The following is a 16,733-nucleotide window of genomic DNA, read 5'->3' as shown; positions in this document are numbered from 1 at the left end:
AGCTCTTAACATTTTGATTTGGACTTAGATAAATATATATTATGTGGAGCCCCACTGAGAAACATCAAGAATCTGAGTTCCAGAAATTTTGTTAAAAAAAATCATTAATATATAGCAAGGTAGGTTAACACGCTGTGCAGAAACTTACTAAGTAACACTATGTTAATGCTATGAACAACTGAATTGGTTTCTACAAGAAAAATGCCAGAACACACAAAATATCAGTTTTGAAATAACTTGGAGCCACAAGAACATATCGTAACACTCCAAATCATATATCATCGTTTAAGATTTTAATAGACAGTGGCAAAAAAATTTGAAATATGTGGCTGCCAAGGCACAAATAAAAGAAAAAGATAATAATTCAAAAAAGGTATATATGTACCAGTATATATAAAATATATTTTAAAAGTATTATTATTCCTTCTAGGTGCTTATTGTATGTATGAAATAAAAGAGAAAAAAAAAAAAGACAAATAACCACAAAAGTACAGAGAGACCTGAAAAGAAGAAGAAAATAAAGACTAAAGTAGGTTCAACATCAGAAAATCAATAAATGTCATTCACCATATCAATAGACTTAAAGTCAAGAATCACATGATTATTTCAATAGATGCAGAAAAAGCATTTGATAAAATACAGCACCCCTTCATGCTCAAAACACTAGAAAAAATAGGGATAGTGGGAACATTCCTTAACATTGTAAAGGCCATTTATGCTAAGCCCATGGCCAATATCATTTGAAATGGTGAAAAACTGAAAGCATTTCCCCTAAAAACTGGAACAAGGCAGGGATGCCCTCTTTCACCACTTCTATTCAACATCATTCTTGAGACTCTAGCCAGAGCAATTAGACAAACCAAAGAAATTAAAGGATACGAATTGGAAAAGAAGAACTCAAACTATCCCTGTTCGCTGATGACATGATTCTATATTTAGAGGAACCTGGAAATTCCACCAGAAAACTCTTAGAACTCATAAGTGAATTCAGTAAAGTGGCAGGTTACAAGATCAATGCTCATAAATCCAATGCATTTTTATACATAAGTGATGAATCTTCAGAAAGAGAAATTAGGAAAACTACCCCATTCACAATAGCCTCGAAAAAAATAAAATACTTGGGAATCAATCTCACAAAAGTGGTGAAAGACCTCTACAATGAGAACTATACAACACTAAAGAAAGAAATTAAAGAACACCTTAGAAGATGGAAAGATCTTCCATGTTCTTGGATAGGCAGAATTAATATTGTCAAAATGGCCATACTACCAAAAGTGCTATACAAATTCAATGCAATTCCAATTAAAATCCCAATGACGTACCTTACAGAAATAGAGCAAGCAATTCTGAAATTCATCTGGAAGAATAAGAAACCCAGAATAGCTAAAGCAATCCTTAGCAGTAAGAGTGAAACAGGGGGTATTGCAATACCAGATCTTCAACTCTACTACAAAGCAATAGTAACAAAAACGGCATGGTATTGGTACCAAAATAGAAAGGTAGATCAATGGTACAGAATAGAGGACACGGACACAAACCCAAATAAATACAATTTTCTCATACTAGACAAAGGTGCCAAAAATATGCAATGGAGAAAAGATAGCCTCTTCAACAAATGGTGCTGAGAGAATTGGAAATCCATCTGCAACAGAATGAAACTAAACCCATATCTCTCACCATGCGCGAAACTAAACTCAAAATGGATTAAGGACCTTGGAATCAGACCAGAGACCCTGCAGATTATAGAAGAAAAAGTAGGTCCAAATCTTCACCTTATTGGTCTAGGATCAGACTTCCTTAACAGGACTCCCATAGCACAAGAAATAAAAGCTAGAATCAACCACTGGGATAGATTCAAACTAAAAAGCTTTCTCTCAGCAAAGGAAACTATCAGCAATGTGAAGAAAGAGCCAACAGAGTGGGAGAATATCTTTGCCAATCATACTTCAGATAGAGCACTAATCTCCAGAATCTATAAAGAACTCAAAAAACTCTACTCCAAGAATTCAAATAATCCAGCTGACAAATGGGCCAAGGAAATGAATAGACACTTCACAGAAGAAGATCTACAAGCAATCAACAAACATATGGAAAAATGTTCAACATCTCTAGTAATAAGAGAAATGCAAATCAAAACCACCCTAAGATTCCATCTCAGCCCAATTAGAATGGCGATTATCAAGAATATGAGCAACAACAGGTGTTGGCGAGGATGTGGGGAGAAAGGTACACTCATACATTGCTGGTGGGGCTGCAAATTAGTGCAGCCACTCTGGAAAGCAGTGTGGAGATTCCTTAGAAAACTTGGAATGGACCCTCCATTTGATCCAGCTATCCCACTCCTTGGCCTATACCCAAAGGACTTAAAATCAGCATACTACAGAGATACAGCCACATCAATGTTCATAGCTGCTCAATTCACAATAGCCAGACTGGAACCAACCTAGATGCCCTTCAATTGATGAGTGGATAAAGAAACTGTGGTATATATATACAATGGAATATTACTCAGCCATAAAGAATGATAAAATTATGGCATTTGCAGGCAAATGGATGAAATTGGAGAATATTATGCTAAGTGAGAGAAGCCAATCTCAAAAAGCCAAAGGACGAATGATATCACTAATAAGTGGATGATGACACATAATGGGGGGAGGGAAGGGTTAGTGTTAGGGTTAGGGAGGGGGGCAAGAATGTAGGAAGGAAGGACTATATAGAGGGAAAAGAGGGGTGGGAGGGGTGGGGGGAAGGGAAAAAATAACAGAATGAATCAAACAACATTACCCTATGTAAATTTATGATTACACAAATGGTATGCCTTTATGCCATGTACAGAGAAGGAACATGTATCCCATTTGTTTACAATAAAATAAAAAAAAAGACTAAAGTAATAAACTTTTCAAAGAAAAAAGACAAGTCATAAAATACCATTTTTTTCAGAAAAAAAAATCTGCAGAAATAAAATAAGCGGATTATATTCACGACAAGCGCACACTGAGCAAAAATCTAGCCCTGGAGGAGCAAAGACAGAAAAAGGAACTAAGAATGACAGTAAGAAGAGAGCTTGCTGATTTGTCATTTTATTCCTTAGAAACTCTCTGACAATAAAGGATGAGCACAACCCTAGAATACAGACAAATATATGAACTATGCATTAAGTGCAAGAAAGAAATCTAACAAAATTCTAAAACCCATCTTTGGGTGGTAAAAAGAATGGTTTCTCCTGCTTTGTCAATTTCTGAACTTGACCTAATGTATTACATGAAAACACTGCTACTTTTACAATGGACAGAAATTAATTCTATCAAAAATGAAGCTCTGAATCCCACTTCCTATTAAAATTTAATACAATAGAGTCTTCCTCTGCTGCCACCTAACTCAGGAACTGAACCTGATGACACTCTCTCCTGCACAGTGTGTTATAAATTTTTCCTGTGAGAAAGAAGATCTGTCTCCTGTTATCTGACACATTTCCTAGCCTATGTTTCCAATCATCAATTCCAGTGGTTCTGTCCACTTATGTGTTCTGTACTGTCCCCCCCACCACCCAGGAAACAAGAGGCAACTGATGTCTATTACTCTTTCCTGATGGCTCTGGTGGGCCTCTGGTGTAGAATTCCTCTAGCTCACTGAGTCTGAGGGAAGACTGCAGCGTTTCACCTGAAAACTTCAACCTTACACTCCCACTGTCCCCTCTGCCCTCTCACACATGCGTTCCAGAATTCGGTGGATGCTGGAGAAACTGGGCCTGTCTGCTGGCAGCTTGCTCCAACACAGACGCATTAGATTGTACAGCTCCAGGGGGCAGTTCTCAGGACAGGAGAGGATGTTGCCATCACGCACATAGTAAATGACCTCCTCGTGGGCCATCCCATAGTAGGGCTGCAGGCCGTAGGAGAAGATCTCCCAGAGGACCACACCATAGGCCCACACATCAGACTCCGTGGTATAGCGGTTGTAGAAAATGGACTCTGGTGGCATCCAGCGGATAGGGATAGCATCGTTTTCATTTGCTTTGTAGTAGTCTGCTGAGTAGATGTTCCTGGAGAGGCCAAAATCGGCTATTTTCACCACCATGTTCTCACCTACCAGGCAGTTCCTGGTGGCTAAATCCCGGTGGACAAACTTGCGCTCGGAGAGGTAAGCCATGCCAGCTGCCACCTGCCGGGCAATGCAAAGCTGCTCAGCACAGGAGAGTGGTGGGGGTCCTGGGCTGGAGACCTGAGCCCTCGTGGACAAGTCGCTGTGACTGAGGCTGCAGACAGCATGAGGGGACATGCTGCGGAGGAACTCGTTGAGGTCACCGTAGGCCATGTATTCAAAGAGCAAGCACATAGGCTTCCCAATAGCACACACGCCTGGAACCAAAGTAGCATGCTCAGTTACACAGGGTTTCCAGAATCACACAGTGGAGAAAGCACTCCAAAAGCAAATGACCCCAGCACAAACTATGACCCTATTGTTTTTTTCTTTGTTGACAGCACTATGGTCAAACCTTGACCCTCCTTCTGTGTTTAAACATCTCCTATTTACCTCTGAAGATTCAACTTCTATGTATCCTTCTGAGGGGCCTCAGGTCCTGACCTCCAGTCTCAGATTTTGCTTCTATCATCCTTCAACATAGTACCTACCATCCCATTTTTTAAACAGTCGTTCATTTTAGATTTCTCCCCAACATTTTAGTACTTGGCAAGGAGAGACTGTCTTATTCCTCTTTAGATTCCCTGCCCCCACCTGCCCTGAGCAGGTGCTCTGTTTGGCCAGTGAATTCATAAATGGGTGTTTGCACTCAGTGTGTGACATAATTGCTCAGTTTCTGTTTACTTCTCTGAGGAATTATAACGAGGAAGATATATCAGATTTGGAAAGAATAACAAAAAAATCCAAGATATCCTAGACAAAGTTATGGTAAAACAATTTGAAATTTAGGTTTTACCATCGTCTTCATTCTACAGAGAAAAAAATGTCAGCATAAATAGAGTTTTAGATCTAATGCCAGGAGAACATTTGCAAATTTTAGTCTTACTATATTTGAGAAAGAAGCTAGAAAATTTGGAATATTAGATCAGATGGGCATAATTTCACATCACCATAAAAATAAAGTATTAAATTTATTATTTTCTCAGGCAAAAATTAGATGTTTATTTTTTTTAAAAAGGGAAATAAGAAATAATGCCATTTTTATTTATTTATTTTAGAGTTAGGCTTTTAATTCCAGGGACTATAGCAATTAGAATATTTGAGAAAATTAAAGCAATATCAACTGGATCTAACTGGAAATTTCTTCTACAAGATCATCTTTAGTCAACAGGGATCAACCCAATTCATCAACTGGTATTACCATTGTTATGCTAGTTGAATTGATTTTAAAAGAATTCTTATATTGGGAAATAACATGACAGCATGATTTTCTGAGAAAGAAATCTTCTGGCAGTGAGGTTATTTAATGAAATGTTTTACTCCCTGATATATAAAATATTATATAGAAAATTTCTACTTTATGATATTTATGAGCAATTACATATTCATGTATATTACATGTAATTTACAATTACACATGTGTAAAAATATATGTATATATTTAAGAACTCAAAATGTTTTTTTTTATATTGTAATAATTCTAACCCAATTCTCAGTTGGGACTTCAAAGTAGAATCAAATTCTTAAGAGGAGGACTGTTTTCACTCTTGTGACTTCAGGTCTAATGCCATGCATGACTCTCTATGGCCTTTCAGTAAATGCTGATGTGTGAATGGATTTAAAGATGGAGGGGTGAATGGGTGTAAGAAAACATCATGCCTATTCCAACTCATGTCTTTAACTACTAATGTGACATCTTCAACAAGTCATCTTGTGTCCTTGTGCTCCTAGTTCCTCAACTGCCAGAATACTGGGTAAGAGTCTATAATTTCTGGTGCCTCTTCCTTTTCAAAAATTCAGCATATCCTTGTATTTATATACATTTTCTCCAATTGACGACTATAAAACCATTATATATCAGGATTTTAATAGAAGGGAATCAATTTTTAAAATACAAACATGTTCAATAAGTGCCTGATATTCTACAAGTGTAAAACAAAGTGACTTTCTTTCATTGGAGGTGAATTTTATAGATTTTTTCCAATTCTCCTCTCACCATTATCATCTCATTTAAATGGTATTAACTTCCAAGAAACTGTGGGAGTGGTGCAACCGCATGTATGAGTGATTACTGCTTACGTACACTGAAGGAAAAGCAGACCCTGTGTCTACAGGATGTTGATGTGGGATTTGAATATGACATTTAGCAAATGGTAATGTAAGTCTGAGTTCTTGTTGGGCAATAAAAATGAGGGAAGAGTCTGAGTAGTGATGTATTAACATGCCGCCACAGTCATCACGAATTTGCAAATTGTACGTAGTTTGTCTTTGAATCAATCCCAGGAATTCGAGATGTTGTAAAATTGTAACTACTTATATATGAATGCAGAGCTGACATTTGAAGAAACAGTAAAACACTATTCTGCAACAAAAAAATATCTTGGTTTGTTCCTCATTGCAGATTGTTTTCCAAGACTGTTCAGTTACACAAAATTCAATAAGCAAGTGTATTTATCTCTTGTCAGTACCTCTTTCAAAATCTAGTGCTCTATTTTCTATACCTGATAAATTTTGGCCTCTCAGGACCATGAGGTAAGAGGAACTCAGCTTTCCTCACTTACCATCAGCTCTTCCTGATCATTCCAGGTCACCATGTTTGACTGAGACTCAGAAATAAACCATCTAGTTTAAAGTGCCCTATCAGGCATGATTTTGTGAAACCTGGTTTTGAAGGGATCATAAATACCTAGAAATCAATAGACAATTGATACCTGAAGGTTAAGAGAGAAAGGAGGGTAGAGATTTTGATTTTTGAGTTATCAAAATATTGGGGACATGGCGCAGGCCTGCCCAAGAAGAGTGGTTTGGAGTGAGAAGAAGGGCAAGGACAGAATCCTTGGGCACATTAACTCTTGGGGTTTGGGGTGGCAATAGGACAGTGGAAGAGGAGCCCTTGAACAGGAGAAAACTCCATGTTGCCCCCAGTCATTTTACAGTCCTTATCTCACTGCATGCAGCCTGTTCACTTTCAACTTTTTGAAATACTTCCTTGGGGAGCCCAGGACACACACACACACACACACACACACACACACACACACACACACACACACACACACACACCCTTCCCCCTTTATTCATATTTTTCCTCTTTTTTTTTGGTGTAGTGCTGGGGATCGAACCCAGGGCCTTGTGCATGCAAGGCAAGCACTCTACCAACTGAGCTATATCCCCTGCCCTCCATATTTTTATTGGTGCATAATAGTTGCACATAATGGAGTTTGTTGTTACATATTTGTACATGTGCACATTATAACAATATAATTCGGCCACTGTCACTCCTCAGTATTTCCCCTTTCCTTCTCCCTCCCGCTGGTACCTTTCCTCTTGGTTGTTCTTTTCAGTGTATTTTACTGTTCATATAATTTCCCCCACTCTAAACGTTGCAATGCTGCAGGGCTTAGTCCTTGGACCTCTTTTCTTTTTCTGACTGCCTTTTCTCCTCCTTAGGTGTTTTAGTCTCATTACTTTAAATGCTTATATTCCCTAATGATTTCAGATTTATACCTGCAACCAGGACATCTTCCCTGAACTTGAGACCTCCATAGCCACCTGCCTGCTTAACTTCATCTGGATGTTGAGCAAGCATCTCAAACAAAATGTTTTAAAAAGAACTCCCACTATCTAGTAAAGGAACCTGCAAAAAGTGGGAAGCAGCTCTTGAAATGGATTCTCAGACTTTCCAGTGGAGAAACCTGCTCCTTCTGAGGCTTTCCCAGCTCATCCATGGCTCCTTTGTTCTCTCAGCTGCACAGCAGCACCCTTGCTATTCTCCTTGAGTCCTTCCTTGGTTGCCCAGCTCACATTTGGTCTGTCAGTGTTATTATTAGTGGCTCCTAAATTGCACGACCGTTTCTCATGCTCCTCACTACCACTCCCTGGGGGCACAGCACCCATCTTTTCTGTTATTGAAATACGTATTTATTGTTTCCTCACTTGTATTACCTCCTTTTAGACTATGTTCAATAAAGCAGCCAGAGAAGTTCTGGAGAAATGCCAGCATGTCACGTCTTGTCACTTCTTGGCTCAAACTCTTCATTTGCTTCCCATTTTATTTAGAGTAAAAGCCAGATTTTAATAAGGTCTAATAGAATCTTCCAACTGTTCCCATGACATCACCTCTTCGGTCTTTCCTTGGTAACTCTCTCTTGCTCATTCTGCCTCAGCCCTCTCTTTGCTATTCTCCAAGCACACTAGACATGCTCTTGTCACAGGGACTTTTGCAAAACTTACCTTTCTTCTTGGGACGCTCTTTCCCATGCCATCCATGTTGCTATTCCCTTACCTCGACTAGATCTTTATATAAATGTCACATTTTCACTGAAGTCTTCAAACAGTTTACCGTATGGTCCAAAAAGTTCTCCTCTGCTTTTCTTTATAAAAAGTCTTTGGCTGGTCAACATACCATATTTTTATGTGTTTATTTTTATTATCTTTCTCAAATGAATGTAATCTCCACCAGAGCAGGAATGTTTGCAAGTTTTGTTCACTGCTGTGTGATTATACAAACTAAATATTTGTTAAAGGTTTGTTGCATTTATGAACCCAAGAATCAATGGGAACACTACAGAGAGTAAGAACTGTCCTTATGGCATTCTAGTTAGAGAAGAAAAAGAAGAAACAAAAGAAAAAGTAAAGTATAGAGACTATTTTGATATTAATAAATTTTGTGGTGGAGAAGCATTGTCAATGGAAGATTCTTTATGTACAGACATTTAAACCATTTTTTATAAATAGGAAGGAGGCAGCAAAGATAGAGAAAATTCGATTTGATGAAATTAAACATAGTGAATTCATTAAGCATTGAGTGTCTTGCAGGGTTGAAACAGAATAAATGTTAGGACCTAAGTGAAGAGGCTAACTTTGGGGCAGAGACATCAAGAAGTAAAGAGAAAAGTATGAATAAGTGAAATGTAAAAGAAGAAAGGCTTGGAAATCCTGTTCTCTGATGAGATGAATTTCCTCATATATTTTCATACCTAAGAGCTTCACAATGCTGGGGTTGTCAAACTCTGCCATGAGGGCTGCCTCCCTCTGAAAGTCCGCCTGCATATCTGCTGAGGCTTCTTCCTTGAGCATCTTTACTGCCACCATAGTGAAAGGTTCGTAGGGAAGTAAGCCAGGAGCCCTGAGAGATAAATTCATTGATGAAGAAACCAAAGATTAGGAAGATTATATGTATCCACATTATGGCCATAGATATCCCCCAAATTATCCAACTTTTCCTAGAGTCACAGAATCAAAGGAAGAGGACAAGAGTAAGTCATACTTAAAACTCCTTGCCTCCAATTAATAAAATTCATTGGGGTTGTTTTCAGCATAGATTAAGGTTGAGAAATGCATTACTGATCAATTATAGGAATTCTACAGTGCAAAGGCCTAATAGAATTATCATTGTACTCTAATGCCTTAATCTCTGACCAGAATCTAAATTCCTTAAAGGTAGGAACCATGACTTACTTATCTTTCTATTCCTCATATAATGTGGTGGCTTGCCTATTTTTGGTTCCCAACAAGTATTTGTATAAGATTGTTACCATTCATGTAATCTTGACACCATGGCTGCTATGAATATAGGTCAAGTTGGGTCTTGCTGCAAAGAAGTCCCCCCCCCCCCCTTTTTTGGCACCAGGGATTAAACCCACGGGTGCTTAACCACTGAGCCACATCCCCAGAGCTTTTTTTAATTTATTTTTTAAATTTTGAGACAGGGTCTGACTAAGTTTTAGGGCCTTGCTAAGTTGCTGAGGCTGGTCTTTCTGTGCAGAGTGTTTTATTCCATTTCACATAAAAGCAATAAATGAGCTACTGCTGGCCCTAATACTACTCCTTTATTATCTTCTCCATTTTGTGGTTTTTTTTTTTTCCTTTTTCTGTTTTGTTACTTCATGAATGTATACTTAATATCTATGTGTGTCAAACTCTGAGTTCTTAAAATACTAATTCAAAGTAAACTTCAAATGGAGAAAATAGCAATAGGAAATTGAAGAGAATTAAATTTGAGAATTCTTTATTAAAAGCAATGGAAGACATTCTGGTTAAAAATGTAGAACAAGTTCTTTTCAAGAAAGAAAATGCGAATGAACTATTTGTAATTTCTTGTAATTTGAACAAGAGACATTTACATTTCCTTTAAGAATCTTCTTTTAAATGCAATAAAATATATTCTTTTCATGTGCATATCTATTTAAAAGTCTAAAAAGGAAAAATATCAAGATTTAAAGTATAGCATGTAATATGAATAAGGCTAATGGTGTAAAGAATTAACTAATTTTTAACTAATTTAAAAATAACTATATATATTTAACTATTATACATATTTATGTTATTATATATATATATGTATATATATATATATCTCAGGCTAATGACTAATGTTGGTCTGGTAACTTTTCAGATGTGACGTATTTCAATGGAGAATTTTTTCCCATGAGTAAATTTACCTTGCTTGAAAGACCCTTCCAAATGCTCCCTCTCCGATATCTCTCACATATTCAATGTTATTTCTTGGATACTCCAGGTTGAGCAACTTGGGATTCAGAAGGAGAGGCATCCTCTGGTACATGGGGTTGGGATGCAGCCTGTCTAGCAGGAGTTCAGAAGGCAGCGTGGTGAGGGTCACTGCTGCTGCTTCTCTGGAGGTAAGACAGGCAAGACAAATAATGAGTTCAGGAGCAGGTAAAATCTTTGCACTCAGACTTAGATCATCCTGAAAGATGGGACATTTGGAAGAAAATAAAACCAATTATACTAAGGCAGCCAAAGTTTCTTTAGTTTGAGAACAATGAAGTATTTTGTTTGGTCTAGAGTCAAAAGGCACATCTTCTTAGGAATTTTGTCACTATCCAAATTGGCAGGGTCAATGGGATTGGGAGGGGATATGGGGAACAGGAATATCCATTTTCTTCTGAATTATTCAGCTGTATCTGTTGTGAAAAAGTAACTTAGGGACATGCGATTATGTGCAAAAAAGTCATTGACTTTTTTTTGTTTCTATTTGTTTGTTTTGATACCAGGAATTGAACCCACAGATGCTTAACCACTGAGCCACATCCCTAACCCTTTTTATTTATTTACTTTTTAAATTTTGAGACAGGGTCTTGCTAAGTTGCTGAGGCTGGCCTCAAACTCACCATCCTTCTGCCTCAGCCTCTTGAGTTGCTGGGATTATAGGTTTGTATCACCGTGCCTGGCAATCATTGACATTTTCTAAAATCATGATAGGGTTGCTTAATTTCAAAACAGGACTATTGATTCCCTTGAAGGCTGGAGGTATTGTATATATTTCTCTTTCTATCACTAATTCCAATATTAAATATGTAGGTTTAAAATATGTAGGTTTTAAAACATTACTATATGTGATTAGCTTCAACGAGGATCTCACCTTTTCTTATTTTTCCATTCTTTTCTTCTTCGGCAGCAATAAAGAGTAGTTATGGTAAGAAGCACAAATACTGCAAAACTGGACATGATGGAGATTATTACAGTCACGGAGTACGTCGGTGAGACAGAGAAGGAAGAAGATGAGGAAGAAGGCAAATTGGGAATGTCCACACTCGGCTTTGAGGACGTCATTGGTGGGAATGCTGGAAGTGAACAATAATTCTTTTCATTCCTTCTCAAATCTTTAAGAAGCAATTTTTTTTAAAATTGAAGAAACCAGTCAATTAGATATAATGTTTAGAACATGCTTTATGAGTCAGATTCTCCCTGGTTACACATCTATAAAATCCACTTGGGCACACAGGACTTTAAAGATGAAAAATTCAAAAAAAGAAACGGTTTTGTTTTGTTTTTTCCTTCCCCAAGAGAAAAGTAGATTCTGGGCGAGGGCTCCTTGTACGGGGTCATACTGTCTATGACTGAAAGCAGTCATGAAAATCATCGAATACAATATTGTCATGAAATCAAACTGTAATCAATCGTCTAGAGGGAACTTTTATACACACGCACTATCAGTTTACAAACAATAAAAATAATGAAAGGAGATAAAAAATGAAAACATTAATATACAAATGAGCAGAAGTTAGTTCTTCTAAAACTTGAGCTTCTGCCAAATGCCAATGTAAAAGGCCATTGCAATTTAACAAGTAAAATCTACATTACTGCTGGAAACCAAAAGATGCCACGCTCATGCCATGCTGCAGGGTGCAAAGTCTGCTACATGTGTACTGAAACAACTTTCTTAATTCTATGCTGACTCCTTGTAATAGATTAAGACAAAAACATGGACACAGACTATTTTAATTACAAAACTAAAAAGAATGGTTTAATAGCTAAGGATGAACTTTGTACCCTAAAAACAGAGACTAAACCTTTCCAATGTTTCTGAAGTACTGAGAGACATGATCTTAAATGAGGACATAAAGATGTCTCAAATTTCAAAAGCAGAAATTATGCAGATCTACTCTCTGACTAAAATGCAGTTAATAATAGATTAAGTCAAATCTGATGTTTTTAAAAAATTCTATAACTTTTTGAATTAAAAAAGATAAGAGTAGCCAGAGTTACAGATTATATATATATATATATATATATATATATATATATATTCCCCCCCCACAGTGCTGGAGATTCAGCTCAGGGCCTCACACATGCTAGGCAAGTGCTCTACCACTGAGCCACACCTCCAGCCTCAGAAAAATACTTCTTTGTGTGTATGAGATTTGACCAAAGCTGTGCTTACTGATAAACTCCCAGTGTTATCTCTTTACTTTAGATAATAAAGAAAGAAAGAAAATGAATGGTACATTTAATTCAAGACTTTGGACAAGAAACAGTAACTACAGAAAACAAAGAAAATAGGGGATAAAATAATAGCCATATGCAAGCAGAAATTAATGTTAGAATGAACCATAAATGAGAGAGTTGAACAATAGAGTAAGTTTTATAAATAACTAATCAGTGGAATTTTAATTTTTAAAAAATGAGTAAGGAACAAACAGAATTAGGAAAGATAAGGGAGTTATGACAACAGATTCAAAGGTCAATTATAGTGCAATAATGTATAATTATTCAATTACATTTTTAAATCTTAAGAAAAATGTTAGGAATATATTAGTTACCAAATTTGAAGAATAAGAAAAAGTGAATATAACCATAATCAAGAAATTAGTTTTAAAAGTCACCGTAGAATTATGAATATAATTTAGTTTTGAAAGAGAGGAAAAATTCCATATTTTATAAAATGTTCCAGTAAGAGAAAAGTCTTTCGGATTCTTCAGGAAGTTATGATAATAATATCACAACCTGGCAATGTTAGCACAACAGAAAAATGCATACATAGGTTAAACAACATAGATTTAGAAGATCCTAAATGAAATATTAACAATGGACTGCAATATATAAAAGAATAATAAATTGATATAAGGGAATATAGTCATATAACATTATAAAATCAAGAGAAAACTTCATCACAGAAGAGGCCTAAAGTCATTTATTGAAGGACACTTGTAAAAGTGGGGGTTCCCAGGGGCACCTGTGTCCAGCTTCTTAGTTTGGAATGGACACAGTGGTTACACCCTGACCACTTCTAGCAAAGCAAAGGGAAGCTTTCATGGCAGCAGGTGCCTAACGCCATCTGAAATAGGACACTCATCACAGCAGAGGTTACAAGCAGGGCTTAGTCCAGGAGTGGACAGTGTTTTTGAAGTCCATGGAGGCCAAGTTTGGCCCCTGCTGTGCCTCAAACAGGCACCTGGGACTGGAAGAGCATCAGCAGAGCACTACAACATCTGTGTGGGACAGACGACAACTTCCTCATCAACACAGCAGGGGTGGACCTAGATGTCCCAGGTCCACTCTGACTGGCTTGAAAGCTGGGCTGATGCTCTTTGATCTGAATCTGCCCTAGGTTTCTTAACCCAAGAAGGGTGGGAAAGGTTCCTTAAGTGAGTGAACTCTGCTTCATGCTAACAGTAGAATAGGAGCAGTTATTAAAAGACAGGGAGAAATGACTGTTTTTGTATGTGGATTTTACAGAGCAATTTGTATCACACATAACACATGAGGCAATATAATGAAATTTGTAAAGTGGGTAGTGTAATGTCACTAGTAACTATAAGGGCAATGTTTCTAAAAAAATATCAGAAAATAAGATTTAATAGCGTGTTAAAAGGAAAATCCATGACGACTCAGTAAAATTTAGTTTTAAAATGCAAGAAATTAAATAGTTTGAACAATAATCTTGCTGTAAGGATTACTTCTGATCTATTTGCTCTGATCGTTCCTAGAGCTACATCAGTTATCTCTACAGATCCAAATTATCGATTTGGATTTCTATTTTGTCTCCTTCTTATCATTTTTTTGTCTGATCAATTTTATCTCTTTATCCTTTTCCTGTGAACATGGGGGGAGTTTATTCAGTCATCCATCTATGTATGAAAACATTCATTAAATCAATATTGATTGTTAGGTACCAAGAATACTGTGGTGGTCATGACAAGCCTTGTCATGGGAAAGAAACTAGTTAACAGATAATTATAACAAAATGTAAGCGGTGTTATATGAGTAGTAAGAACAGGAAACTTGTAAACATATAGGGACAGTACCAATTCAGGTTCAGACATACTGGATAGGTTTTCTAAAGTAATTTCAGCTAAATACAAAGTAAGTAGGCAATAAAGAGTTGAAAGCTGCTCTCGTGTGAGTGTTTGGGTCCCCAACAAGAGTCATAGGTTGAAAGAAATAAGAAACCTTGTTAATGGAATTAATGCCTTTATGAAGAGGGGGTTGAGAGACCTCCCTTGTCCCTTCTGCTATGTGAGGCTGCAGTGGGATGACAGCTATGTCCATGAGGAGAGCTGAGTCCACAGCTATGTCTGTGACTGCTCTTTCCATGGCTCTCATCTGATGCCAGATCTGCTGGTGCCTTGATTTTGGATCTCCAGCCTCTAGAGAAGTGAGAAATAAATTTGTTGTTTATAAGCCACCCACTTTAAGGTGTGTTTTATAGTATCCTGAACACACTAAAACAAAGGTGTACATGGACGTGAGGTGGGTGAGGAGGGCGGAGTGGAGTCAGGGTAGGAGGATGGTATTCTAAAGAGAAAAAAAACAGTATGTATCAGGGTTTGAACCAAGCTGTTGCAAAGCTTTCCTAAAAGTGCAACTAACAGTTTTGTCGTTGGAATTGGGGAGTATCTACAGGTAAGGCTGCAGATGTCAGGTTTAGATCACAAAAGGCCTTGCATGCCAATCTAAGTCATTTGGAGTTTCCCTGAAGCAAATGGAAAAACTCATTGGAGGGTTTTAAGCAGCAGAGTAGCGTGGTCAGCTTTTTGCATTATAAAGATCCCTCAGCTGCCACTGAGACTTCCATGATGTAAATGTTCCCATCATGGCTGATTTCAAGCCACTGATATGAAATCCTAAATGTGAAATTAGAAAGAGATGTTCAGCAGCACACCATTATATAAGAATTCCACCATGCAGATACCATGGGTAGAGAGAAACTCCAAACGTTTCTATCTAAATGGAATGAACACATAGGAAAAAATAACTAGACTCACATTGAATCATTCACTTCCAAAACCAGAAACTGAAAAGAATGAAACCACATTTATACACTACTGAGAAAAAATAAATATCACTGAGGATTACCATATCCATCTACTACACTTGAACTCTCCAGAAAACTATTGCATGATATACAAGGTCTCAGGGACTCACTGAAAATCTCTTCTGAGGAAATACACCAGGACACTCTTAACTAAATAACAATTGACTTAGAAATAGATTTTGAGATGAAGAATAAAGAGTGGTTATAAAATAATATATATAAATTCAAATGGATAATGTTGAAGTAATTGGGAATTTTGTCTAATTCTCTAAGTGAGAATCAACAGAGAGAGCTACTCTGCAAGAGGAAACCTAACAGTATTGGGGGAAGTAAAGAAAAACATGCAAACATTCTAAGGATCTCACTGGAGATTCTAAAGTCCCATAGGGCAGAGGCAGAAATGAGAAGTAAACAGAGTATTGTAGAAAGAGTTGAGATCTGACTTTTACTGACCAGTGGTGAAAAAATAACCAACAAAAAATAAGGAAAATGAAATGGAAGAAATGAGAAAAAGTAAAATTCACAGAAACTCTAAAAACTAGGGATAAAATTAACTACATCAGTTGTTATACAAAGTATGAATGGGCTAAATTTTCCTATTAAAAGGAAATTACTTCAGATTGGAGTAAACCCAGGCATATGTTGTTTATAATAAAAGAGAACTAAGAGGCAGAGACTCCAAGTAAATGTAGAGAAAAAGATTATCAATGCCAATGCCAGAAATTTAAAGTTAAAAGCACTCAAAACAAGAGTGACATTTTATATTGATAAAAGGCTTAATGTAAGATGAGGAGAGTGTCACAAATCACTATGCCTCATAGAACACAGCAGCCAAATATCTAAAGCAAAATTTATTATAAATGCAAAGTAGCTGATGAAAAGAGTTGTGAGTTGGATTGGTCTAGTGTAAATTTTAAGTCAGAAATCAAATCAACTAAATCAATAAACCCATGTGTGTACAGAGGGACTATGAAGTTCATGTGATTATTCAACAGTCAACATTAATGTATTCTATACTAATGGAAGAACAAAG

At 37.0% G+C, this 16,733-nt stretch overlaps 1 protein-coding gene across 4 annotated transcripts in view; it reads right to left on the bottom strand.

Moving 5' to 3' along the window:
• Positions 1 to 3,064: 3,064 nt before the first annotated feature.
• Positions 3,065 to 16,733, bottom strand: part of MUSK (muscle associated receptor tyrosine kinase) — a 111,694-nt gene continuing 98,025 nt past the window's right edge. For all 4 annotated transcript variants that reach the window (XM_079112629.1, XM_079112628.1, XM_079112630.1 and 1 more), the window contains 4 exons: positions 11,525 to 11,726; positions 10,584 to 10,775; positions 9,120 to 9,268; positions 3,065 to 4,358 (listed from right to left, as the gene is read on the bottom strand). In XM_079112629.1, the coding sequence (XP_078968755.1) occupies positions 3,676 to 4,358; positions 9,120 to 9,268; positions 10,584 to 10,775; positions 11,525 to 11,726 (1,226 nt within the window). In that variant the 3' untranslated portion in view covers positions 3,065 to 3,675. The remainder of the gene's footprint in view (positions 4,359 to 9,119; positions 9,269 to 10,583; positions 10,776 to 11,524; positions 11,727 to 16,733) is intronic.

The sequence above is a fragment of the Sciurus vulgaris genome (assembly GCF_902686455.1).
Source record: "Sciurus vulgaris genome assembly, chromosome: 15".
Lineage (NCBI taxonomy): Eukaryota > Metazoa > Chordata > Mammalia > Rodentia > Sciuridae > Sciurus > Sciurus vulgaris.
The sequence above is the reverse complement of the archived record's forward strand: the minus strand, read 5'-3'. Positions and strand labels throughout refer to the sequence as shown.